The following is a 27,842-nucleotide window of genomic DNA, read 5'->3' on the forward strand; positions in this document are numbered from 1 at the left end:
TATTTTCTTTTTGGTGGACTAGGAAGAAGGGAAGCTGGAGACACACTTGGCAGCACAGTGCTTGCCTAGCAACGCAGGCAGGAAGAAGCTGCAGCACAGGGAGGCCGGCGAGACAGAACTGATACAGATATGGAGAAGGGGAGGGAGGAGGCGGGCCACTCTAACCTAGGGGATGCTTTGTATTTTCACAAACACAGGAGCTGGTGCAGTCCCAAGAGCATTACCCAGCATCCGAGCTGGACTTCACCAAGGGGAGGAGGGGAGTCCCTGCTTAGTGACTGGGTTATACGATTACCATGCACAAGTTTCTCCTGATCGTACCTTTTTAAAAGCACTTTTCCTTCATCCACACTCTCTTGTGCCTACAGGTACGTTCTCTACCTGAACCTGCTGGCCTGCAGTACACAAAAGGGCTGTGCTGTGCTGGGGCCCTGATTTCTGGGCACAGTAGAGGAGAGGCAAGAAGAGATTTAACACTTCTGTGACTGGGACAGGTTATGGCTCAGCCACAGGCATTAGGAGAGCCCAGTCTGTGCAGTTACTGGTGTGAGGGTTTGCAATGTAAATGACAGGTCTCATCTTCAAAGAGAAAAGACAGGGGATGAGGTCAGTGGTTGGGAGTATGCTCTGATGGCTGACCACAGCTCTGCCTCTTCTAAGTGCATTACCTGGGACAAATGGCTTCATCTCTCTAAACGTCAGTTTCCCTGTCTGTAGCATGAGGCATGCAAGTTTATAAGTCACAAAGCTGGTTCTCAGACTCAGTGATATCTGAGTCAGAGTCAGACTCAGACAGCTATTGCTATCTGAGGTCAGAGATGCAAGGACCTCAGGAGTCTGGGGTAGGAAAGGGGGGAGCCCTAGGCCTGAGCGATGGGTAAGTTTGGTGAAGTCAAACTACTCTATACCCATTTCCGGATTCACATGAACTCCACCAGATGAATCTGAGTCGAACCAACAACCCAAATAAACTTGCCCTTGAGCTAAAAACATTCTCTACCTGCCTCGATGGCTTTCAGCGGAGGGTGACTACATGGACCCCAGCTGCTGCGGGTGCCGCCTTACGGCTACACTGCTTTTCCTGCTGCTAGTGAAGCCCATCTTCCCTCCTGGTCCTCTGTTTCTTGGAGATGCAGTCGACGCTAGAGTTCTCTTACAAGGCACTGAAAACTTCTGAGACGTTGTCCTGGCCTTTACAGTTTTCAGGCAAGAACATCTCTGTGCCTTTCAAGTTGAAAGACCATCATGGACTTTAGCACTCAAATATACGAAGCACTAAACCAGATGTCTGACTACAAAGAAGCAGCCATGGCCAGGCCTGTTTTCTGAGGAGGCTATGCTTGCAAGGCAGCAGCAGAGGCCCCAGTGAGCACTTACTCTAAGAATCAATGTATTTCGGGCTGGAGAGATGGCTCAGAGGTTAAGAGCACCCGACTGCTCTTCCAGAGGTCATGAGTTCAATTCCCAGCAACCACATGGTGGCTCACAACCATCTGTAAAGAGATCCGATGCCCTCTTCTGGTGTATCTGAAGACAGCTACAGTGTACTTATATATAATAAATAAATAAATCTTTAAAAAAAAAAAAAGAATCAATGTATTTCAAGGTACGAAGGGACTGGAGCCTGGCTTCTAGAAGCAAACTTTACTTCTGGGTCTGCAGACCAGAACAGGGACGTCCATTACTCCTTATAAAACATTCTCGAACTAAAAAACAGGCTTTCAGGCTCCCAAGGACTTTGGCACGATGTAATTTTATAAACCAGAGGGCCTGGATTTGAGCTCTAACCTCACTAATTACCCATCTGGGAAACTTACTAGCGTCTCTGGCTTTTAATGCCCCTCATCTGCCCAAGGGAACCACAGCTAGTGATCACCACAGATGTCTGCTTAGACGGAGCTTATCCTGATTATTAGTAGGCTTTGGGTCCAAGCTCTGCCCATAAGCCCAAAACCTTGCTTATGCTGCTGTTGCTGGGCCTCAGTTTCTCTCATCTATAAAACCAGGGGATGCAGCATCCTCCCAGGGCTCCGGGGGAGAGAAACTGAGACCTGGCACATATTGAGTGTCATGAATTTCCAATGAGGTACTGATCATTACAATGAAGACAAGGGCTTGCTGCTGGCTGTAAGAGGACCACTGCCAGCCAGTGCACAGGCTCTGTGCTGTTTTACAGGGCCACCAGCTCCTCTCTCTATACACACTTTGTTCAGAAGGTGACTGCTCTGTGCTAACGAATCCTATGCTGGACTGGTATTTCCTGATTTTCCCTCCAGGTATCCTTGAGAAGCAGTGACTCCTGCACAGATCAAGCTTCAGATACTGAGGGTTTCTGCCTCCCCCGCCCCCCACATGCTGCTCAGCTAATGTCCTGTCACCATGCTGCATGGCTGCCACCTCACCACTCTACCCAGTGCTCTAGTCTATCTTCTTAGGAATAGAAGAGGCACAAAAATGTTGTCCTTAGCCCACCTCTCATTTCTAAGGGAGCTTTGAATTAAGGCACCAAGCATAACTACTGACCCGTGTGCCCACTTCTCAGTTCAGCTCTCGGGAGTGTGCACGTAGGAAAAAATACTAAGTTCTCAAGTCTAACCTAAAGGGCAGGCACTGAGGCCAAGGCCGTGGGGTGGGGACTGGATGGCATCGGGTGTGCACCCACCTTATACATGATTGGTGAGAACCAGGCTGGCATGAAGACAAGATTGCACACACGGGTGGTTGAGCAGTGCTGGTCAATGCTGGCAAGCAAGACCACCTCACCCAACTTCCCTTGGCCCACAATCTCCACTGGCACCTTCAGGATGATTTCCCCTTGCTCCTCGTACACACCTGGGAAAAGCACGATTCGATCATAGAGGCTGGCCATGGCTAAGGCACTGCCCAAGCTGTCAAACTCATGGCCTGGCCCAACACTCAAGGTACGTCGCTCCTTCTTCCTGCGGAACAGAGAGAAGCAGATAGAAGACTCCAAGTCCAGTGCGTTCTTAGCCCAGGTCTTAGAGGCAAGATAGTGCTGCTTGAAGGCCTCCCTCCAGGACTCGGGCTCCACATCGGGCTGGTTGGGCCAGTTGGGGTGGCGGCACTCGGTGCAGTCCAGACACAGCTGTCGCCAACGGGTACTGTCCAGGCTGAGGATCAGCTCATACCAGGCCCTGCACACCAGACTGCAGCGGCCCAGGTCAGGAAGATGCAGGTAGGCTAAGATCACACGCCACAGCTCCAGGGGGAGGCCGCCCGTTTCCATGGTCACCTGGGAGAAAGACACAAAAGAAGATGTTCTCTAGTCACTTCATTTTGTTGTTCCCCTTTTAAGAATAATGCCTCCTGATCCCAGAGATGAGCAAGTGAACAAGGCGCAGCCAATCAGAGGGCTCCATTCCCTCGACCAGAATCTGTGATGGTTAATTTTGATCGTTAATGTGGTTAGACTAAGAAACACCTAGGAATTAGTGAAGCACACCTCTGGGTGAGTCTGTGCTGCAGTTCCAGACATGAGAAGGTCAGGAGGACTGGCTAATCAATGTGTTAGTTCCTTGATAGCTTCATAATATGACAGCATCATCAGGAAGTAGTGAAAGGTGGGACCGAACTTCAGGAAGCAGGACCTGGTGGCCTATTCTTGGAGCTGTACCTTGCCCTGGTCTCATCTGGCACCACCCTCTTCTTGCTTCTATATTTTGTGAGGTAATGGAGTTCTGGGGATGGAGAGATGGCTCAGATGTTAAAAGCACAAACCCACACCAGGCAGCTGACAACCATCTGTAACCCAGTCCCAGTGATTCAGTTCCTCCTTCTGGCTTCCACAGGCACCTACATTCACATGGCATACATGAACACATGTACATGAACATACGAGAATACATATACATATACACGGTGATAGTTTGACTATGCTCTGCCCAGGGAGTGGCACTATTAGAAGGTGTGGCCTTGTTGGAGTAGCTGTGTCACTGTGGGCGTGGGCTTTAATACCCTCATCCTAGCTGCCTGGAAGTCAGTCTTCCACTAGCAGCCTTCAGATGAGGATGTAGAACTCTCAGCTCCTGCACCAGGCCTGCCTGGATGCTGCCATGTTCCTGCCTTGATGATAATGGACTGAACCTCTGAACCTGTAAGCCAACCCCAATTAAATGTTGTCCTTATAAGAGTTGCCTTGGTCATGGTGTCTGTTCACAGCAGTGAAACCCTAACTAAGACAAACCCTTACACATAAAAATAAGGTTGTTTTTTTTTAATATTTTCTGGGCTGGAGAGATGGCTCAGTGGATAAGAGCACTGACTGCTCTTCCAGAGGTCCTAGGTTCAAATCCCAGCAACCACTTGGTGGTTCACAACATCTGTAATGGGAATCCTATGCCTCTTCTGGTGTGTCTGAAGACAGTTACAGTGTACTTATAATAAATAAATAAATCTTTTAAAAATATTTTTTTCTATGAGCCAGGCATAGTGCCGCAGGCCTTGAAGCTCAGCACTAAGACAGATACAACCATGTCTCTGTGAGTTCGAAGTCTTTGTGGTCTACAGAGTGAGTTCCAGGGCAGCCAGAGCTACCAAGTGAGACCCTGTCCCCAAAATAAAACAAACTACAACAAAACCCGTTCTATCATATACTCTCTCTGTTTTGATATCTGCCCAAACACATATAGTTAAAAGGAACCGTCAGTTCTGAGCCAAAATAAGTAATTTTTTTGGCTATTTCTGTCACACATTTGGTCAAAATGACAAGAAAAGTCACTAGCACTGGGTCCTCAGGGATTTTCACCCAATCCCTGCCATGTGTAGGTCTCTACTGTCCTCAGTCGGACTCTCTAAGGACACGATCCCAGGACTCCCAGAAACCAGAGCCCCAACCTTGTGGAGAAAGCCTTGTGGTACTAGTACAGGCAGCAAAGCAGGGAGGATGGAGCCGTCTAAGCCTTAGACACCACATATGAAGCTCTAGGATCTGGAGTTTGTCTTGCTTTGGTCCAGCATTCCCTCCCTTTCGGGATGGTAACGTATATTCGGGGCATTGTATGTTCGAAGTATGTGATCTGCTTTCACAGGGGTTACAATTAAGAGATCGCCATGAGTCTCAGAAGAGACTTTGGATTTTAAACAGTGCTGAGACTGAAAGACTATGAGGACTTCTGAAGTTGGACTGAATGCATTTTATATTTTGATGTGGCTTCAAGCCTCTGGGGGACGGGGAGTAGAGTGTGGTGGTTTGAATAAGAATGGGTGGGCCCTGTATGCTCAGATGTTTAAATGCTTGGTCTTGAGTTGGTGGCTTTGTTTGGAGAGATTAAGAGGTGAGGCCTTGTTGGAGGAGATGTGTCACTGAAGATGGGCATGACAGTTTGGAGATCCAGGACAATTTGAGCTCACCTTCTCTGCATCCCGCCTGCACTCCAACAAGTCAGCTCTCAGCTGTTCCTGCCATCTTGCCTGCCTGCTTCCCCACCATGATGGTGATGGACTTCTAGCCTTCTGGGACCATAGCTCAAATAAACCCTTCCTCTTATCAGCCGCCTCGTTATGGTGTCTTACCACAGCAAGAGAAAAGCAATTGATATCGCTGCTGTGACAGACCTGACCACGTTGGGTTTTTGAGGCACGTGATAGACTTTGAGCTTTGGAGCCATCAAGCATTGTAACGGTAAAGGTCAACAGGCCATCCTAGCAGGAACAGCCACAGTCTTCACCAAAATGTCACGGAAAGATCGCTAGCCCGGTTGCGCATACTGTTTGCCTCTGAAACCTCTTGAGCTGAGGCCTCCACAGACAGAATCGTTCTGAACACTCCTGTATTCCACACTTTTTCTCAATGGCACAACTCCCAAGCCTCCTCAAACAGTGCCCCAAACTGAGGATCTCATGAGGGGCTGTTCTCATTCAAATCATTACAGTGAAACAGCCATATAGAAAGGAGTAGAGATGTAGTATGAAGTCAAGGCAAAAAAAAAAAAAAAAAAAAAAAAAAAAAAGAAAAAAAGAAAAAGAAAAAAAAAGGTGAGGACAGAGGACAGACAGGTGCATGTACCCTGGGAATAAGGAATGAGATCCCTGACATGCCCCTGAAATCTACCTAAAAGAGTTTGGATCGCACAGAGCAAGGCCATCTTTGACTGCAGCTGTCCTAGCATCTGGATGTCCTAGACACCAATGAAAACTAAGTATCTATGTGTCTTTCCCTTACCACTCCCATATCAGCTAATTACTAGTGTTTCCCTAAGAATCATGGTGGGGTTTTGTCCTGGCTTCTCTCCTCCCTGGTGTAATCCTAACCATCCACTGGACTGGCTGCCCCCACTGCTGCCTCCTTGCTTTCTTTGGGAATATTCTTGCCCCTTACCAACAATGTATATCGCATGATTACAGAAGCAGGGGTCTCTGAAAGGAAGTACATAGCGACATGACAGTCAGCCCACGACAGGCTGCATCTGACACGAATGGACCACTGAGACATTCCCTAGGTGTACATGATATTCTAGCTGCTGGCTCCTTTCCTAAGCGATAAACTCTGGAGTAGGTGCTGGAAGACGAAGGCAGAAGATGAGCCACACAGAGGATGAACCAGAGGAAGCAATGGAAGGAAGGTGCATCCCAGTTTTGCTGTAGGTCACAGTGCCAGCCTCTAAGCTCAGCTTTACCCTTGGCCTTTGAATGCTACCAGTAATCTCCATGCCTCTCTAACAAATGCCCCTTTTGACTGGGTGTGGTCACCCAAATCTCTAATCCAAAACTTGGGAGTATCAGGGAGTTCAAGGCCAGCCTGGGTTACAAAACTCTATCACACATAAATGCTCTCCTTTTGGCATAAGCCGGTCATATCCAATTTCTGTCATGAACACCAAAAATGCTTTCTTCCCCTCCCCCACCCCCACTCCTCATTCTGGGGATCAAACTCAGGGCTTCACACGTGTCAGGCAAGTGATCTACGACTGAGCTTTAACTGCCCAGGCAGGCCCTCCATTGGCAACCTCCTGCCTCACACCCTCCTGTAGCTGGGACAACACTAACATTTCTTCCACCCAGCCCTGACACTCGGAGACTACATCTCAGCTTCCTAGTACATATTGAGCCTCCCCTCCCACTTAACAGCTGCCCTGCCACGCCACTCACTCTCTCTAGTGTTTTCTTCCCTGCGAGGGGCTCACTGACAAGACTGCACTAGCCGCTTCTCACTTCCCTTCCCTTTATTATCTATGACATCATCTCAAAACCAGCAGAGCCACCACACGCCCATAAAAATATGAAATATGCAGACACCTCCCAGAGCCTGTGTTCATGCGAATCAGGACGGAGTGCTGCAGCTCAGGGGGTATCTTGTGATCATTCCTTAGGGCTTTGAGCTACTTCTACACCCATGCTTTCCTCGTCTCCGTGCCCCACTTCCTCACACTGGTCCTCCGGAGTGCAATGAGCACTGTTCTCTCTTTAGGGGTGCACTTCCACAACACATTGTCCATCAAGCCCTTTACTTCTACAGAAGACAGCTGGCAGGTGCTCCCGGTGAGAACTGAGCCTCCCACATCCGTCCATGAGGGTCCCCCTGGGATCTATTGCTAATAATACCCCATTCCTAGCAGTGATGTTAAAAGACATCCAAATTACAACTACCCAAATTATAGCCACTGGTCATGCTAAGTACAGCTTCAGCCCACATGTCACCTGTCCCAGGTGGCTTTCTCATCCATATGGTAGCAGCCTGTTAAGAAAGGATGCCCCGGGCCACAATTCAAAGACTACAGCAAAACCCAAAACTGAGCACAAAATACAAGCTTACTACACTAGTTATAAGTAACTGAACAAGCAGAGGTGAATCACCATCAAGTCTCCACCCTAGTCTTCAGGTAAATAAATTGTTTCCTCAGCTGGATGTACTATTACATCTTTGAGAACCCCCTTCCATGTATAATGAGACTGATCTAGAAATTTCTGAACAGAAATTCTTCCAGTAATAATATGAATAAGGAGTCGAAGAGTAAAAATCCTGGAGGATTGGCACATGCCTTTGGTCCCAGCACTCAGGAGGCAGAGACAGGAGGATATCTGTGAGCTGAAGGCCAGCCTGGTCTACACAGTGAGACTGTCTCCAAAAAAAAAAAAAAAAAGGGAAATTGTTGAGTGAAGATGCTAAGAACTTGGGGCTACTCAACTAGCAGAGCAAGGGAAGCTCAAAAGCAGCAGGTTTCATGACCCCTCTGGAGGTTGAACAACCCCCTCAAAGGGGTCCTCTGAGACCATTGGAAAACACAGATATTTGCATTATGATTCATAACAGTAGCAAAATCACAGTTACAAAGTAGCAACATGTGGAACTGTATTAAAGGGTCCCAGGGTCAGGAAGGTTGAGAGCTACTGCTCTAAAGGCATGAGGTGATGCCTCCGGAAACCCTGAGGTTGCCCATTCCATGGATACTCCACAGGGACTACAGTGCTCTTCTCAGAGCTGAGCAGGTGTCTAGCTCTTAATTACTTCCTCAGCTGGTCTCGCTCCCTCCTCCCTTGAGCCACTCACATTCTACACCCTCACACAGTCCAGACTGGCAGAGACCTTGAGTGACAGTCCCAGCGGCTGGAAGTCTGGTGCAGGTCTCTCAGGAGGGCCGTGGCCTAGCCAAAGCTGTTTTAAGGAGATCCACAAGAGGTATGGTAAGTGGAACAGTAAAAGCAAGAAGTCACAACTTTGCAAATATTAAGTGAAAATGTTTTCCCCTCAGATTGTGGGGTTGTTTGAGAAATGTTGGGCAAAAACATCTGTAATATTTTGAGTGTGTCTCCCAACAAACTACGTGTTAGAAACTTAATCTCCAGAGTCATATGTCAGGGGCACCTGAAGGAACCTTTGGGAGCTAATTACCATTGAGGTTGTTAGAGCAGGATGCCCACGATGTAGTCATTAGTAGCAGTTCACTGGTCACCTCAGCATGCAATGGCCTCTGAGGTTTTATCGTGGAACAAGAGGCCTTTCCAGCCAAGCAGATGTGGACACTGTGCTCTTAGCTTTGCTTGTTTGGTTGGTTTTGAGAGGTAGGGTTTGGTTTGAGGTAGGGTCTTCTGAATTATACAAGGTGACCTTGAACTCTTGGGCTCAGCTGTGCTTCCTGTCTTAGCTTCTCAGGTATGGAGGACCACAGGCCCAACCCCTGTGCTTTCATGCTCTTGGACCTAAGCTAAATAAATTCTCCCTTTTTGTTGGCCTGTGTTTTTATAAAGGTTTATTTATTCATTGTATTTATATGAATACACTGTAGCTGTCTTCAGACACACCAGAAGAGGGCATCAGACCCCATTGCAGATGGTTGTGAGCCATCCATGGTTTCTGGGAATTGAACTCTGGACCTCTGGAAGAGCAGTGAGTGCTCTTAACCTCTAAACCCATCTCTCCTGCCCATTTTTGTTTGTTTGTTTGTTTCATTGTTTGTTTGGTTTGGTTTTTGTTGAGACACAGGTTCTCTGTGTACTCCTGGCTGTCCTGGAACTCACTCTGTAGACCAGGCTAGCCTCAAACTCAGAGATCCACCTGCCTCTGCCTCCCGAGTGCTGGGTTTAAAGGTTTGTGTGTCATCACTGCTTGGCTGCCCTCCCCCTCCCCTTTCTTTAAATCGTCTGTGCTCAAATATTTTGTTATAGCAGTGGAAAAAAAGACAAAGACTGCATTCCACACAGAATCCACTGCAGCTTTGAGTTTTGGGTTCAGGAAGCAAACAGTCCCACCTCGCTCCTGGCCTCTCAGGAGGTTTCAGGAGGCAGCCGGTTTCTACCCTTTCTCCAGATTCACTTCGTCCCCCATTCCAGGGGTCCTCAGTGTAGACAGGCTGAGGCCAATCCTCCCTCAGGATCCCCCTAGGATCAGATAAAGGTCTCCTTTATTTCCCTGCCAGTCCCTTGCTGTTCCATTCCTTTCAGCTGTATTTACAAAATTAGTCCACTGGGATCCATGCAGCCAGGGATTCTCTAACTAGGTAGCAGTTTTTAAAAGAGTACTGTACATCGTCTGCCTTTCCTTTTTGCCACTGGAGCCTCTGAGCATGGAATTAAAAAGTAACAACTGTCCCCTGGGCCTGTGTGCCTGTAACGTGACGTCTGTAAGAACTGGAAAACAACGTGTGGGAAAGCAGGCAGGCCCCATCACCTCCACATTTGATATGCTCCTGAGAGGTGAGTGCAGTGTTTCTGTGGTCTGGAGAGAGCCACAGGACTCCAGGCCAATCAGTATCCCCAACTTCAGTTAAAAGGGGCAGAGGCTTCCTCCTGGGAGGTGAGCCCACGAGACTTCGCTCTCAGCAAGTACGAACTGCTGCTTCCCAGCCCTGTGGCTTAAAGCAAGTCCTCAAACCTCTCTGAGCCTATCTTCCCACCTCTGAAGTAAGACTAAGACCTCTCACCAGATGACTCTTCTGCCACAGTGTACACATCTCTGACAACTTCTAAAGAAAAGTGGCATTTAGTTAACAAGTATGTGATTGCCTACTATGAGCCAGGCACTGTTCCAAGTACTGAAGAGCAATGAAGAAGAAGTTCCTATCCTCAGAGACAGATAAGAAATGATGCAAATGGAAAAAAGGAAGAAAGGAATGAGGCAAACATTACCACAAATGCTACCCAGAGATAAAACGGGACTTGCACACACGCGTGTGTTCATGTGTAAACAACTGTTCAGGACTATTTTATTAGACAGGCTGCAGGGATGGACTCTAGGGAAGTGCCCTGAATATAGACCTGGCACAAGAGGAAATGCCAGTACAGAGTGAAGGCAGGGAAAGTCTGATGACCAAGTGCCCTGCCAGTCCAGCAGGTACAGGATGCACAATAGGACACACCTCTAAAGGAGAAAGTGCTCATAACGTCCTCAAGCACTGTAGTACTCTCCCTGTGGAGAGGGCTAGAAGGAAGGCTCTGCAGTTTGGTTTTGCTGTCTGTCTGTCTTCTCGGTGCTTTCTGTCAGCCTCAGAATCTGGGGGACTTCAGTGCCTGACCCCAACACACCCACTTAGCCTGACACTCACCAGAACAGACAGCGGAGAGACTTTCTCCTCCTCTTTATCTTTCCTGAGTGGAACGCAAGCCCTGTAGGCCAGGAGAGCTGCATCGCTGTGTGTAGTTGGTCTAGAATGCAGCCCACGGCGGGCACTTTGCACTGAATGAGTAAGTCCTTACCGGACTGACAGTGCTGAGACTTCCCATCATCACCACAGACTCACCACCACAGCACTGCACAACAAACAAATAAAACCTCAGTGTGTGTTCAACACTCACCATGTCTGAGACCAGCGGTAGGCCTCACAGTTCAGTGGGGAAGCAGATCAGGGTCCTGCTTTCTACACAGCAGAAGACAAAAATTCGTCCACCGAAAATAACAACAATATCCCCTCTAACCAAAACAATGCCATCCCTGACAAACCAAAGCAAAACACAACGGAGGTGAAAAGCATCCAGTGCCTCAGGAAAAACCCTATTTAGGGAATAAAAACTGGCTGGAGTGACAGACACACTTGAGGCTGGAATGACATACCTGAGATCCCATCAGGAGACAGGGGATCTAGGCCAGCCTAGGTTACATCCAAGCAACACCGTGTCTCCAAACAAATGTTATTTTTTCCAATGAATTACTTCATAATCTTCTCTTCACATCTCTTCAGGGTGATACATGCTTTCCGTGGTCTCCCACCCTCCCACTGGAGACAGCCACATGACTCCAGGCCACGTGGCATCCCAGAATCTAGAGGGTTGTTGGAACACTAAGTCTTGGGTGCCATCAGACAAAGATTTATTTTTATCTGTGTATAAGTGTGTGTTTGTGTAAATATATGACTCCTGAGTGAAGGTTTCTGCAGAGGACAGAAGAGGGTGTCAGGTCCCCATGAATTGAACTTGCAGGCGGCTGTGAGCTGCTGTGTGGTGCTGGGAACCGAATCTCGGATGATCTGCCAGAGCAGCGAGTACTTCACTTAATATTTATCTTTGGTTTTTTGAGACAGGGTCTCTCTGTCTCTCTAAACTAGCACTGGCTCTGTAGACCAGGCTAGCCTCGACCTCCTGGGTGCTGGGATGACAGGCATATGCCACCAAGCCCAGCGGAGAACAGGAAATACTCTAAGCTGCTGGGCCATCTTCTCCAGCCCCAGAGAAGGCCCTTTAACCTCCTAGGAGCTCCTGTGGACACACTAAATGGAAGCAGTCCCGTCCTCATTTTACAGATCCAGGAGGGAGTTCAGCCTGAGGGCAGAAAGGAGAGACTCAGGACGGCAAGCAGACTTCATGGATGAGCAAGTTACCCCAGACATGCACAGGAGTAAGGCAGGTGTCAGGAAGAGCTCTGAGGGGAAGCTGCAGCTAAACAGGACAGTTCTTAGTCAGACTAAGACAGCTCCAGGGTCAGCCAGAAACGCCAGCCGGTTCCCATGGACCCCACCAGAGCTACAAATTAATTTGGGAGCTGCCTTGGGCCTCTGCACAGAAGGCTCTACATATCGTGGTGAAAGAACTGCACCAAGGACACGCAGGGCTTTACATTCTAGCTTAGCTCTGCCTCCCTCTACAGCGACTGAACTCTGCTTTCTTGCTCTACAATGACAAAACCACCATGGTGGTGCACACGACTGCAAATCCCAGAGCCTGGGTGGTGGCAAACAGGAGGGGGGTGAGGCTGAGGCTGGGCTGTAGAGACCTGGTGCCTCGACCAAACCCAAACAGCCAAGACCAAACCCAAACAGCCAAGACCAACTGCTTCCCACTTACAGGAGGACATCTTTGTGGCAAGGTGGTGGGAAATTAGATTTAGTTTTAAAAAATCAATAAGAAGAAAGGATGTAGGGCAGCGCAAACCTTTTTTAGTATCCATGTGGAGGGGAAACGAGATTTCTCACCCACTCTGTGGAGCATACAAAGCACCAGTTAAACAAGAACACACTGTACAGAGGAACAACTCTAACACGTTAATGATTAAACATCTCAAATGAAAGGAGATGTCTCTATGTCTGCGGGTTTTAGTTCGAATCCGTTCTAAAGTAAGAGAGAGTAAAATGAGCCAAAAAGCCTGTACATAGGCCTGAACCCACACATCCATAGGCTTTGGGAAAGGAGGAAAACCCTAAATGTCTCAGTGGGGCCCTCCATTGTTTCTTCAAGCCTCAGTCCCCTACGCCTGGGAGACAGTACTCTTAGCAATGAAATCAGATACTATAATCCAGATACTGTGAGCTTGGTCAAAGTCAGGAGCTCGCAGGGGTTCAGACAGACCCTCCCTTTGCCCTCCTCTGTCAGCCCGGGGCCTGCCTGCTCACTGAGGCTTAGCTAGGAAGGGACGTGCATCAGGGAACCCTTTGAACTGGCCCTTAATCCTGATTCTCACAAATTTAGTAAGCAAGCCTGAAAGGGTAAGGAAGGGGGTGTTTTGGGTTTTTTGCTTGATTTTTTTTTTTTTTTTTTTTTTTTTGAGGCAGATTCTCCTCGTATGGCCCTGCTTGGCCTGGAAAGTCAATAGGTAGACCACAAGGGCCTCTAATTCAAGAGTTCTGTCTGCCTCCGCCTCCTGGGCGGTGGGATTAAAGGTGTGGATGACCACACCCACGAGGAAGGTATTTGGAGGATGTCATTTCGGTGAGAATTCACAACACAAACTGCATTGCACACCTCATCCCAGGACCTGGCAGTAATGTATCTGAGGATGGATTCCTAACCTGGACGGAGTCTCAAGTCCCCGTAGTACAACCAACCGCCTGCCACCCAGGTCCTTCCTTGCAATGTCGGGTTTCACAGCAAGTGAGTGCACAGGACCCTTGGCCTCACCCACCATGAAGAAGATGAAGTTGATCCTGAAATTACTATGGAATGTCATAAAACGTCAGATTTGGACTGACAGCATTCAGCTGGGAGGCCTAGTCTAAAGACTTAGGATTTCAAGTAAAAACAAAAAACATCTACAAAACTTCAGGGCCCCTCCTTACCTGGCTAGTAAACCCCAATCGCCTAAGCACTGTCAACAAGACAGTGTCCTTCTCATCCCCTTCTGCCTCCCAGCCAGCCACAGCCCGCTCCAGCCACTTCTCTTTAATCACACTCGGCTTGAGGCAATTTCCACACCAAGGAGTTGCTACTTGACTGGTGACATTAAACATTCAATGGAGTCAGTCTGGTCTCTGGCTGTTCTTCCTCATCTATAGAGATGGAGGTAATGCTACCTTAGAGGCTCATTAGGTGGATGAAAGATGCCTGGAAAACAGTTAACACTGAGTTGACACACAGTAAACACCGCAAATGGTAGATTTCCTCTCCTGTGATGTTTTCCTAAATCAAATCCCTTCCTCTTCCTCCCTGAATTTTGAGCCACTTTTCTCAGCATCTTAGGGGAAAAAAAAATGTCTGAAGTGCAGAGGGAGTCGAACCGAGAGTGCAAAAGAGGGTGTTGATCTCCTAGGGCTGGGGTCTCTAAGGGCCACTGAACTCAGGTTCTCAGGAAGAGCAGTAAGCCATTCCCCTGCCCCAGTGAGCATTTATTGTAACAGAAGTAAGCAAGTTTTGGGTTCCTGACCATCAAATGGCAAAGAGAATAAGTTTTTATTCAGAACAGGATCGTTAGAGCAGCACTGGCAGCAGGTGGGCGTGGCCCCCGCGGTCCAAATATCAGATTCTGGGGAGCTTTTCTATTTCAAGTGCAAATAAGGGGGCAGATGGTAAGCTCTGAAGGGCCAGATGCCGGTCCTTCCAGAATGAGGTGGGAAGTCTGGATCCCTCACAGACCAAAGCCCCACCACACATGGACCCACCCCCTCCTCCTCTCACTTTTGCTCTACACAGTCTGTCACAGCACTGGGGATTGAACCCAGGGTCCTGTGCACACCAAACAAGCTTGCTACCACTGAGCTACACAGCCAGGTCCTCCACTTTTGTTTTTCTTTGTTCTTACAAAGAAGCAGGCTATGTCGCCCGGGCTGGCCTCAAACTTTCTACCTCTGTGACATAAGCTCCAGCAGTGTCTGTTCCTCCTCATTTTCATTTATCTAGTTTTTGGCACTGGCAATGATCCCAGGGTCTGTGTGTGCTAGGTTATATCCCCGGTCCTCTTGTTTTGAGATACGGACTTACTAAAATGCCAAGGCTGCTCTGGAACTCGCTCTGTGGCCCAGGCGGTCCTCGAACTTGCAACCCTACTCTTTAGCCTCTCAAGCAGCTGAGGTTACAGGACTGTGACATCAAGCCTAGCACTCTCCTTGTCCTTAGAGCTGTGTTCCAGTCCATTTAACCTGTGCCTTAGCCACACAAGATACCACATAGAATAGATATTTTACCTAAAGTGAATGCCCCTTGTCAGGATCAGAAATTCAGGAGAGATCTTAGAAAAAAAAACCAACATTTATTTATTCTGGAGGCAGGCACCTGTCATAGCATCTACGTGGATGTCAGAGGACAGTCTGTGAGAGTCAGTTCTCTCCTTCCGCCATGTAGACCCTAGAACTGAACTTTGATGGATAGGTTTGGTAGCAAGCACCCTTTTCTGCTGGTCCATCTTGCTACCCTGGGATTTTTTTCCTTTATTCTTTTCGTATTTTTATCAACTCTTTGAGAATGTATATAGTATGTAGTCATTTGAATGAAAAATTACCCCAGACTCATATATTTGCTCAGTCCCTAGTGGGTGGACTATTTAAAAAGAATTAGGAGGTGTGGCCTTGTAGAAGGAGGTGGTTGGTGAGCTTGAGGATTCAAAAGCCCATGCCGGCCAGGTCAGTGTGATTTCTCTCTGTCTGTCTGTCCGTCTGCAACTTGCAGATGATATGTGAGCTCACAGCTACCTCTCCAGCATCATGTCTGCCTGCCACTATGTTCCCCACCATGACGATCATAGACTGACTCCCTGAAACTGTAAGCGAGTCCTCAACTAAATGCATTCTTCTGTAAGTGTTACTGTGGTCGTGTGTCTCTTTACAGCAATAGAACAGTGGCTGAGGCAGACATATCTTAATGATGTCCATCCCCCACTCCTCCTGGATACATCTTCCACTCTCCTCCTAATTCCTTGTTGTCTTTTCGAAAACGATTATTTGTTATAACCCACGGAGCCCCAGCCCTTGGGAGACAGAGGCACGAGAGTGTGATGTTTGTGTCGTCCATGCACTCATGGGTGTGGGACAGCCCACTGCAGCAGGGTCGACTACTGGGGGATACTCTTAACTGACTCACCTTCCCGCAGAAGTCATCAACTGTTAAAAGCTCCTCAGCTAAGCGTGGGCTTGGGATTCCCTGTCCACTTCATGCTAGGACACTGACCGGTTTGATTCTGTGCAGATGACAGCTGCTGTCGGTTTGTGTGTTCGTCAGCCCTGCCATATCCAGAAGATACTACTTCACCTTGGTCCTCTCTGAAACTCTGGCTCTTAGAATCTTTCTATTCCCTCTTCTGAGATGTTCTGGGTCTTGTGGGGAAAGTGGTTTCTTATCTGTCACCCTGCACAAAATTCCAAGTGGGTCAAAATCTCAATGTTAACCTGAAACCGAAGATTCAGAGAGAGTGTAGGGAGTACTTCAGGGTGTATTTAAGTAAGGGTTTTCTAAACGGGGCTCCAGTGGCTAATAATCAACAAGTGGAACCTCATGACGTTGAAATACTGCAGAAGAAATTGAAGAGTCAGCCTACAGAATATGGGATATGGGGGAGGTCTCTATCATATACATCTGACAGAGAATTGGTCTACAATACACAAAGAACTCAGAAAAACTAAACACCAAGAAAACACACTGTCCAATCTTTAAAAACTAGCTAACGGAGCTGAATAAAGTGGAAGGGAAGAGCCTTCTCCTAAAAAGTGTCTTCTGATCTTCACACACATGCACACTCGCACACACATGCACACACACACATGCACACACACACACGCACACTCACATGCATACACACACAGGCAAAGACAGCGGTGACTAACACGGTAGCATGTGCCCTTAATGTGAGCACTTGAGAGGTAGAGGCAGAGGCAGGAAGATCTCCAAGTTCCAGGTCACTGTGTGAAGCCCAGTGTCTTAGTTACATTCCTGTTGCTGGGATAAAACACCATGACCAATGTAACTACGGAGAGTTTATCTGGACTTCTGGTTCCACAGGGTCAGAATCCACAGTGGTAGAATGATAGCTGGAAAAGCAAGTTGAGAGCGTCTTAAAACACAAGCAGAAAGCAGAGAGCGTGAATCTTTAAGTTCACCTCCAGGGATGTACTTCTTCCAACAAAGCCACACCTCCTGAACCTCCCCAAACAGTGCCACCGATTGGTCCCCAAGCATTCAAATGCCTGAGATTATGGGGAACCTCTTTAAACTCATCATACACAGTTTTAACAAACAAACAAACCTTAAACACAAATGTCTAAGATGTATCTTTTAAAATGCTGATGGTATTAGCCATCAGGGAAACACAAATGAAAACGACTTTGACATGTCGTCCACCCCAGTCAGAACGGTTAACCGTAAGAAAACAAGTGAGAGCAAATGCTGGCAAGGATGTGGGGAGATAGAAGCCTTCGTTCACTGTAGTTGGGAAAGCAAAGTTGTGTGGCCACTATGAAAATCTTTGTGAGCGGTTCCTAGAAGAGCCAGAGAGACGCCTACCACATGACCCAGTCAGACCACTCCCAGGCATACCCAAAGGACTCCAGAGCCTCCTGGGGACATCTGCTCACTCACACTCACTGCTGCTCTGCAGACAACACAGAGGACATGAACACATCCTAAAGGTCCATCCACCATAAAAGCACGGCACCTACGCACAGTGAAGGTAAATGGATGAGCCTGAAAACTATATAAGTGAGGCCACAGGGATCTAGATAAACACACTCTGCATGCTTTCATTTATATGTGGACCACAGTGTCGAGTCCAGTGCGTGCTTCTCTTAAAGTAGCTGCAGGACCAGCTGAATGGACGGGTGGAGGAAGTCCCGCCAACCCTGGCAACCTGGAACCACATTAACAAACAAGTCTGGTGACTTGAGTCGTTCACAGAGACCGTCCACTAACTGTAAAAATGTGCTCAGTATCAGCAACAACCAGAGAAGTAAGTTAAAGCCTCGAGACACGTTATACACATAAAAACAATAATGCGGCCAAAGCAAGTTATCTCCCAAGACCGGAAACAAATATAACTCACGAACTGCTGGAAGGAAAGAGATTTGGAAGCTGGGCGTGTAGTTCCTACCTGTAGACTCTAGCACTTACAAGCTTGAGGCAGGAGGACTGCTGTCTGTGCTCCGGCGCAGTGTTGGTTACATACTGAGTTCCAGGACAGCATGAACTACACAGTCAGATCTTGTCTCAAAGAGCAAACCAACCAACCAACCAACAGGGAAAAACGAAAACAACAAAAACAGCCACCATCAACAACAACGCAATTCTATTTGTATGAACATAACCTAGGAAACTTGTTGACACACACAGCAGACTCTGCCTGAGGAAGGCCAGAGACGGGTCAGGAGGAAAGCCTGATGCTCTGAGTTCCACGCCGGGAGCCCACACGGTGAAAGGAAAGCCACCTCTGGCATGCCTCCTACCACTAAACAAACAAATGAGTAAACGCAATTTCAAAGACAGAGACTACGTCTGAGGATGTTCTTGGCAACCCAGGGCCCATCCATGGCTGACTGAACTTACTGTGACCTATTCGCACCAGCACATCTGTCAGCGACGGACGTGAGGTTACCACATGGATGCGTGCCAAGTGATACGCTGAGCAAAAGAGGCAAAACACAGGATACGGACAGGGTGACCTCACACACACATAGTTAAACTAAATGGTACTGTGTAGAGATGAATGCGCACCCACCAGGGATGAGACAAAGAGATGGCCATCCACAGGTCAAGATGGCAGCCTCTGGGGGGAGGGGCCTGGGGAGATGGGGTTGGGGAGCTCAGGCCTTCGAAGGAGGCTCTGACCACGCTCCGTTTCTTAAGGTTGTGGAGTCTACACTGTGACTTACCTCAACTCGTTGCTAAACTAAACATCTGTGCCACATCTGTATATGTTATCTTTCAGAGTAAACAACGTTCGAAACAAAGAAAACGATAAACATACTGATTCTTAGAAAAATTGAAAGAACACCAAAACCATCATCGAAAATAAAAAGGGAAACTAAACAAAGCAAAAACAAGTGAAAACTCTCCCAACCAGGCTTTTGCTTGTTTCTGAGTCGAGATCTTGCCATACTGACTCAAAACTTCTAGGCTCAAGAAATCCTCCTGCCTCAGTCTTTCAAAAGCTGGGATGGCAGTGTCACCTTGCCTGGATGCAATCCTTTGTTTTTCATTTAAAACCTTGCGTCCCAAATTCCTAACACAGTATATGCCAAATACAAGCCTGCCCCACCCCGGCTTAAGCAGGGCTGAGCCGGGGGGTGTTCACAACTGCCTAGCCTCTTAGGACTGCAGGTACACACAGTCACCTGGGAACACACGTGTGCTTTGCCAAGAATCACCCAAAGGCCCTTCTTACACTTGGAAAAACAAGGGTGAAGAGGCACCCAAAGTCCTGGGTGGCATCCTGTTGGAATTCGCAGTTCCTGAGAATCTTTGCTTAAGCCCTGGGGACAAAGCAGAACTAGTTTACCGAAGGGACTTGCTTGGATTAAGCACAGGAAAAGGAAAGGCGATAGAGCCCTTAAATTCAGATAAAAGGCTAGAAAGGGGGAGAATCTCGGTGATCTGTGGTGACCCCAGAAGACTACAAGAAGCCAGCCTAGTAGCAAGCTCAATCGAAGGCCCAGCCAGTGGTGCTTTGGGAACACAAAGCTAAGCACGTGCACATGAACTAAATTAAGTTCCAACCTGAGAGTCCAGCGTGGGGCCTGGCTGGCAGGGATCTGGTCCTTAAAGGGCACTGAGCAGCAGTTACTGCACTCTGGACTGTGCGGGGCAGCCCTTCCAGTGACATCCCACGTCTGTCAGAGATAACCATCGGGTGCAGAACTCAGTGCTCTCCCTCCTCCGAGAGTGACAAGAAGGACCCCTTTGGGCTACAGAAGCCTCCAGAGAGTTTAGAACCCTTACTAATGAAGGCCTCAGATTACTTGGCAGAATACTTGAAAAAAAAAATAATGTGTGAGTGCATCAGTAGCCATCTTGAGAAATTAGACACCCGGGTTAAACAACTCAACCGAAACACGTGGATCTTAAACAGCTGTTTCTCCAGTGTCCCTTTATGTTAACAACCCCGTTATGTCAGGTGACCCTCGCGCTGACAGGAAAATCAGTGGCTCGTTCACATCAAGCCCAGGACAGGTGACTCAAGAGGAGAAGGCCCATCCATTAAAGGAGACTCAAGGAACGAATGCTACTGTGCAATCTGGTATCCCTCTGTGACTAAGGAACGAATGCTACTGTGCAATCTGGTATCCCTCTGTGACTAAGGCCCAGTAAAGGCGCACCCCCTGTGAAAAGCGGGTGAGGCATACTTGTTGCCCAGGACACCATCCCTCCGCCTCCGAGAGCTCTTGCTGATTCACTGTCTGTATCGTCCAGGGGTTCACTGACTTGTCCCCCACACCCTTAGTCTAATGCACTGCACCATCACCACCATCACCACCATCACCACCATCACCACCATCACCACCATTACTGTCATCACCAATGGGATGGGCCCAAGTGGGAGAGTCTAAGCTCTCCTGTGTCTGCCTTTATTTTGTCTGTTCTTATTCCCACCCCTCTTCACACTGTCACTTGTTGAAGAGGAGGAGGAAGGGAGGGAAAAAGAAAAGGGAGACTATGTCTGCACTACAGCTGAAAAACGAAACAAACCAGAATGCAGGACGAGACTGATGGGTGACTGACTGGTGGTTGGCCACACGGCTCAATAGCTACCGGTGCTGCCATCATGAAAAACGTAATTCCCCTGATAACCATGGAAACCAAAATGAAGGCCCTGTGGTGAGGGCTGCTCTCTTTAGATATCTAAAAACAATAAGAGGCCAGAAACCAGAGAGACAAAGAAATCTTGGCATTCCAAGCCAGGGGAAATCCTTTCTTAAAAGCTCTGACTGAAAAAGGGCCATTTTCTCCAGTCTCTAAATCTCACCAAGCTTCCACCAGGGCTGGAGACCTGAGAGGGATCATGAAACCATTCAAGCCTCTCTCGTGTGCTGGTCCCCTGGGGCCAGCTGCTATGAGGCCAGCTCCCTGGGAGCTGAGAGCTTATTGTTATCATAAAACATACTGAGAACCAGCAGAGGGGCACAGGCACACACAGACATAGACACACACACACACACACACACACACACACACACACACACACACACACACCTGTGTGTGCACTAAATAGGCTTTTATATAACTAACATAGCTAGCTAAGAAAACAGCTCTATGGGGGCAGACATCATTGTCTGGTTCTTATAGCCAGAATAAACGAACAGTTGAGTTAGAACACAGGAACGCTCAAGCATTTTTTCTACTACCCTGGGCCAACAGTGCTGGAGTGTGAGCAAAAATCAAAGTGCTGGCCTCGTTCTTGGTCTATGTGCTGGAGACAACTGAATTCCATGGGTTCTAGGCATCTTCCAGGAGACAGTCAATCACTCTACTGTGCTTTTTTTTTTTCTTTCTTTCTTTTGGTGGCGGCACATGCCTGGCAGTTTTCTTTCCCCTCAGAGGGAATCCGATACCCATCTGCTCAAGTAAATTATCGTTCCCATCCTGCCTGACTCATTCGGTAGGAACAACAGGTTCACATGCCAATATGAAACAGAAGGCAGAGGGGGCCTGGGAAAGGGGAGAGGGTTCTACAGCCAAAACGACACTGTCTTCAGAATCACATGTACAGTGGACGGTGTGCTTACTCCAAGAAAGACGTCTATCATGGAGTCCTATCTAGCTTGCTATTTAATAATGCTCATACCGAGAGTGCTCTCTAAGGAGTCCTCAACGTTTCATGCTTAATCCTCACAGCAACCTCGGGGTGAAGAATTCATTTTAACAGAAGCGCCATCGACGTGGCTCAAGGTTGCCTGGCTAGTGGGTGGTGGAACTAAACCAACCCTGGAGTTATGGCTCTCCAAACGGCTTTCCCATCAGTGCAGGAGGGAGGCCGGGCAGGGGTTATCTCTCTTCCTTCAAAGATTTTAGAAACCGAGGCTCCGCGACTTGTTAAAACCAGACCCACTGGGTGCGCGACAGCACACCTTCTCCAGAATCCCAGGTGAAGGCTAGCAAACCGCCAAGTCGAATTCATTCTCTCACACACTCCCAAAGCCCTGGAGCTGCAGGCGACCGCGGGTGGTTCCGGGGTGGGGGGTGGTCCGCGGCACAGCTCTCCTGGAGCTCCGGCGGCCGAGGGCCCTACCTCCCGCACACTGCCCAAGGCCGGGTCCCCGCACCCCAGCCAAACGCTGGGCCCACGGAGGGATAGAGCCACTGGTAGCCTGGAGCATCCGCGGGCTCCGGAGAAACCTCCCGGGCGCGCAGAGGAACCCGCGCCTCTTACCTCTGGGAGCCGCGCTCCCCGGCCGCGGCCGCGACGCCCTGGAAGCCGCAGGGCTGCCAGAGGACTGCGGAGCTCTGCCAGAGGGGGTCCGACTTCGCCGCGCGCCCCGCCCCCGATGGCTGTCACGTGACGCGGGTGTAGGGCTGGACTGAGAGCGCGCGGCGGTGAGACTGTGGGGAAAGGCGGGGCGAGCGAGGCTCCGCGGAGGGCGAGCGTGGCCTTTGACGGGGTGGGAATAGCATCGTGGGCGGGAAGTGCACGAGGCTCCTGGGGGAGGTGGGCGGTCAATGTGGATCTTTCCCATCACCACTATAGCCTAACGGCACTCTGGGCTCAGTGCGGATGAGCACATAGGAGCTGGGTTCACCCTGAGAACAAACTGATCCCAGCTAGAAGTCAAGAAGGTTACCTAGGAAGCGCAAGGCCCTGGGTTCGGTCCCCAGCTCCGACAAAAAGAACCAAAAAAAAAAAAAAAAAAAGAAGTCAAGAAGGATTCTGGGGCCATGGGTGGGTTGTGTGGAAAGCGTTTGGCATAACAATGCGTGGTGTACGCAAAAGATGTGTAGTACTTGTTGCTCCAACTACTAGTTTATGGGCCCAAGAGAACAAGTGGTGGCGGCTCCTGTTCTGAAATCCATTCTGTGGTAAAGGGGATAAACACAAAAAGCTTTTTAAGTCCATATGTATTTAAAACTATATGAAGTATGTGAAAAGAGCACTTTGGCTTCAAACTAGGGTTTGAGGAATGTGATGACCTCATGACAGTAGCAATATGAAAGAGGACAAAGAAAGCCTATGTGAGACAGCTCATGCACTGAGGGAGACAAGACTGCTCCTTAGAAAAATAAAAAGGTTCTTTTTTGTTTGTTTGTTTGTTTTAGGATTTTTTCTTTTCTTTTTTCTTTTTTTTTTCTTTTTTTTTTTTTTTTTTTTTTTCCGGAGCTGGGGACTGAACCAGGGCCTTGCGCTTGCTAGGCAAGCACTCTACCACTGAGCTAAATCCCCAACCCCTGTTTTAGGATTTTTAATTTTTATGTGTATTTGTATGTATCTGGTTTATGTGCACCCTGTGCATGCAGGAGGCCCTGGGAGCCAGAAGAGGGAGTTAGAGCGCTTGGAACTTGAATACAGACAGTTGTGAGCCTCCGAGTGGATCCTGTGCACGAACAATAAACCTATTAAACTGTCTCTCCAACCTGCACCCTACTAACCTGAGGTCTTAGATCAAAGGGTATTAGAGGTCATCAGTATTTCATAAGCCACGATAAAGGAAGCCATTGAAGGGATGGAGAATGCGGGTGTTCGACACTGCTACTTTGTAGTGAAAAGACAAGAGAAGTAGAGACTGGCCTGCAGTACTGGTAGTGGATGTGGGGGCACACGGATTTGAGACCATTCTGCAATAGAGTCAAATTTGTTGTTCTATGCAGTGGTTGGGGCAGATTCAGGGTTTTGCACACTCTGGGCAAGTGGTACATCCCCTCCCAACACACACCTACATCCCAGCCTTCAATTAGTCATTTGTTTAAACTCCAAACAAAACACCTAGACCAAACCCCAACAATTTAAAGACTGAGAGCTGTACACCAGGCTCACAGATGTAGTGGGAAGGCCATGTTTAGGTCAAGTCGAGCACACAACAGGATGAACTCCTACTACAACAAACTTGGGGATGTTGCTTACGTTTGGCAAACCGATCACATGTCTAATCCTTTGAAAAGTGACCCATTGTATGAAACCAGCAGGCTGGATGTGAATTTCAACATGCAATCAAAAGCCTGAGTTCCTGGATTTGTGCTGTCAAACGTTATTGTTTGTGTTGGCATTTCTGTAAAAGGGTTAGGACTTTCAAAGGAGAACAGTGGGGGCTGTCTACCACAGCATGCTGTCTGTCTTCTTCTACAGGGGCCACGTGAGGGGTTTTATTTCTTTTAATAAGTATTTAAACGTCAGGACAGTGGTGTTTTATTTAAGATGTAGTTATCTTTATTTTATTCATATGTGTGCTTTGGCTACATGCGTGTCTGTGCACAAGAACAGCATTTGTAAGCGGTTGGCTGCTCCTCTCTTCCTGCCCTCATCTGTCTGGCACAGGCCTCCGTTTGTGCAATGTTTCTCTGTTTTCAAATGTCTGCTGACTTCTCTGCTTCGTTTGACTAGAGTGGGCTTGCTCCCCTTAGCGCCTGGCACATAACCCATATTTATAGCAAATGAATAAGGGGACACACAGTCCCCACAGTCATGAAAACCTTTGCTTTATGGACAGATTAGACTCAGGTTGTCAACCAGCCACAGGTAACCCAACAGCTGTCATCCTTTTTGGCTGCCTGAGGGTCTCAACTTTCTTTCTCGTCTGAGAGAGGTCTTCATCGATGAGCTCGCCGTTTGAGAGAGGTCTTCATCGATGAGCTCACCGTTTGAGAGAGGTCTTCATTGATGAGCTTGTCGGAAGCAAACTATGTATTTTGTTATGGAAGTTGAAATTCTAGATACTTTCTGTCTTTCCATGTAACTCTAATTTTACAAATAAATATCCCCGTACAGAAGTGAGACCTACATGTTATATAACGACACCTCCAAAACAATGCCAGCAACTTGACCAGAGCATCTTTGGGTGCCATGAAAGCTGCGAGCTGCCATCCCTCGAAGTGGTACCCAATGGTCAATAAACAGTGATGTTCCAGTTGGCTGGCATCCCAGCCTGATTCTCTATGTTTCCTGGTGATCCTGAAATTCCTTTTATGTTTTTAATAAAAATATTTTTCCTTACTACTGCCAAAATTGGATTTTGATGTTTATAACTAAAAATTCAGACTCACATAATTTATATTAAGAAACTGAAGCTGTTACTCAGGACTATGAACTCCAGATTCTAGTGTTCTTTCCACATGCTCATCTCCATGTTCCAACAACCCACAATATTTGCATTATGTATCCATGTCTCTGTATCAATTTCTTAACTGAATTTTTATGAAAGCTGAAAATAAACATTTTGAGTGGCTGCTTGGGGAGGTGGCTGCCAATAGAACATCCAGTTTCAAAAGCAGAAGTATCATTGTACATCTGCTATATAATTTTTTTCTTTCTCTCTATGTCTCTGTGGTATTTGGGTGTGTACGTGTTTGTTTGTGCATGTATGTGCACATGCCCATGGGTGGGGAAGGGGTCAGAAGCCACCATTCAGCATCTTCCTCAAAAGTTTCTTCACCTTCACTTTTTCTCCTTTTATTGAAATAGATTGTTTTCTCATACAATATATCCTGCCTATGGCTTCCCCTGCCCCTACTCCTCCCAGTCCCTCCCAATTCCCCTACTGTCCAGATCCATTCCCTTTTGCCTCTCATTAGAAACAACAAACAGGTTCTTCCCCCTAAGGGATAATAATAAAATATTAACAAAATAAAACATAATAAGATTTTTAAAAACCAGGCTGGAGAGATGGCTCAATGGTTAAGAGCACTTGACTACTCTTCCAGAGGTTCTGAGTTCAAACCCCAGCAACCACATGGTGGCTCACAACCATCTGTAATGAGATCTGGTGCCCTCTTTTGGTGTGTCTGAAGACAGCTACAGTGTAGTCATATATGATAAATGAATAAATCTTAAAACATGTAACTGGAAGTTATAACATATTCACAGAGGACCTGGTACACATTTGCAGGCCCCGTGCACACTGCCTGCCTCTGTGAATTCATAGGAGCTTTGATCATGTTAATTTAGAGGCCTTGTTTTCTCGGTGCCTCCCCTCTGCTCTTTTTTTTTTTTCTTTTTTTTTTCGGTTCTTTTTTTTTTCGGAGCTGGGGACCGAACCCAGGGCCTTGCGCTTCCTAGGCATGCGCTCTACCACTGAGCTAAATCCCCAACCCCCCTCCCCTCTGCTCTTATGCTCTTTCCACATCCTCTTTGCAAGGGTTCCTGGGGCCCTGAGGGGAGGGATTAGGTGGAGACATCCCACTCAGGGCTGAGTGTTCCGAGGTCTCTCACTCTCTGCATAACGTCTGCCTGTGGATCTCTGTACTTTTCCCCATCTGCTGCAGGCGGAAGCTTCTCTGGTGGCTGAGTCAGACTGATCTATGAGTATAGCAGAATGTTACCAGGAGTCATTTTAGTACTACTTTTTGTAAAAGACCAGTGGTGTTTGATTTTTACCTTAGGTCCCTGGGTCATCTAGTCTCTGGTTCTTGTCACCCAAGCAGTGTCCGATCCATACCTTCCGTCTGTGGAAGGGGCCATAAGTGAAATCAGCCGTTTGGTCGGTCCCTTGAGCTTTGCCCCACCAGTGCTCTAGCACATCTTTCAGAATACCAAGGTCCATCAAAGGGTTCGCGGCCGGCTTGGCGTTTGTACTTCTTTTGTGGTAGCATGCGGAGTACCTTCCTGTACCAAAGCCGCTAGAACATAAGAGTGAAGGCTCAGCGTCTCCATGATCAATGAATCATGTAGGTGTTGTCGTCAGCAGTGGGGCCTTGCTGTCGGTTTGCGGAGAGCAATGTCTTGGCGACAGCTTGGGGATTGTTTGTTTGGGGTTCTCATGGACTCCTTTGCCCAACAATTCAGTTAGATGTAATCCAATCCCAGAACTGGAAGCTTTATTTTTTGAGACAGGAGATGAACAGTTGGGACTCTGTCTCCCCATTATTTGATCACCTTCATATATATCTATACTTTAGGAAGCTTCTACTGCATTAGGCTTTCGTTCTACCCCTCAAATGGGCCTTAATTTTAGCTGTCTCTCCCAGTATCTCTGCTCTCCTCCTTCCCACTTGATCCTCCCACTCCAGCCCCTCCCCCATCCATCCATAATGATCTATTATATTTCCCCAGGCAGATCTATCACCTCTCTCTTTCCTACCCTCTGTGGTTCTATGGACTGTAGCTTGGTGACCATTGACTTACCAGCTACCAACCACACGTAAGCAAATACACACCATATTCATCTTTTTGGGTCTGGGATTATGTCATTCAGGAAGGGTTTTTTCCTGTTTCCATCCATTTACCCACAAATTCCAGGATGTCAGAGTTTTCTAACACCCGGAGAGGACTCCATTCTGTAAAAGTAGCACGTTTTCTTTATCCATTCTTCTCTTGTGGGACATCTGGGTTGTTTCCAATTATGAATAGAGCAGCACTGAACATGGCTGAGCGGGCGTCTCTGTGGTAAGATGAAGCATCCTTTGGGTGATGCCCAAGCGTGGTGTAGCTGGATCTTGAGGTAGATTGCTTCCCATCGTCCTGGGGAACCACCACGCTGATTTCCACAGTGGCTGTACAAGCTTCCACTCTACCAGCAGTGGAAGAGTGTTCCCTTCGCTCCATATCCTTGCCGGCACGAGCTGTCCCTTGTGTTATTCATCTTAGCCATTCAGATGAATTTACGCACTCAGGAGGCAGAGGCAGGCAG

The 27,842-nt window shown here is 47.9% G+C and overlaps 1 protein-coding gene across 2 annotated transcripts in view; it reads right to left on the reverse strand.

The window, feature by feature from the left end:
- The window catches only part of Fbxo10 (F-box protein 10), a 46,101-nt gene extending 23,592 nt beyond the window's left edge, over nt 1–22,509 (reverse strand). Inside the window, exons 1-2 of one of the 2 annotated variants that reach the window (XM_087549677.1) lie at nt 22,442–22,509; nt 2,833–3,253 (exon numbers count right to left, since the gene is read on the reverse strand). In XM_087549677.1, coding sequence (XP_087405803.1) covers nt 2,833–2,856 — 24 coding nt within the window. In that variant the 5' untranslated portion in view covers nt 2,857–3,253; nt 22,442–22,509. 2 annotated transcript variants of the gene reach the window in all.
- Between the last annotated feature and the right edge of the window lie 5,333 nt (nt 22,510–27,842).

This window comes from Rattus norvegicus, chromosome 5 (assembly GCF_021556685.1).
Source record: "Rattus norvegicus strain SHRSP/BbbUtx chromosome 5, alternate assembly SHRSP_T2T, whole genome shotgun sequence".
NCBI lineage: Eukaryota > Metazoa > Chordata > Mammalia > Rodentia > Muridae > Rattus > Rattus norvegicus.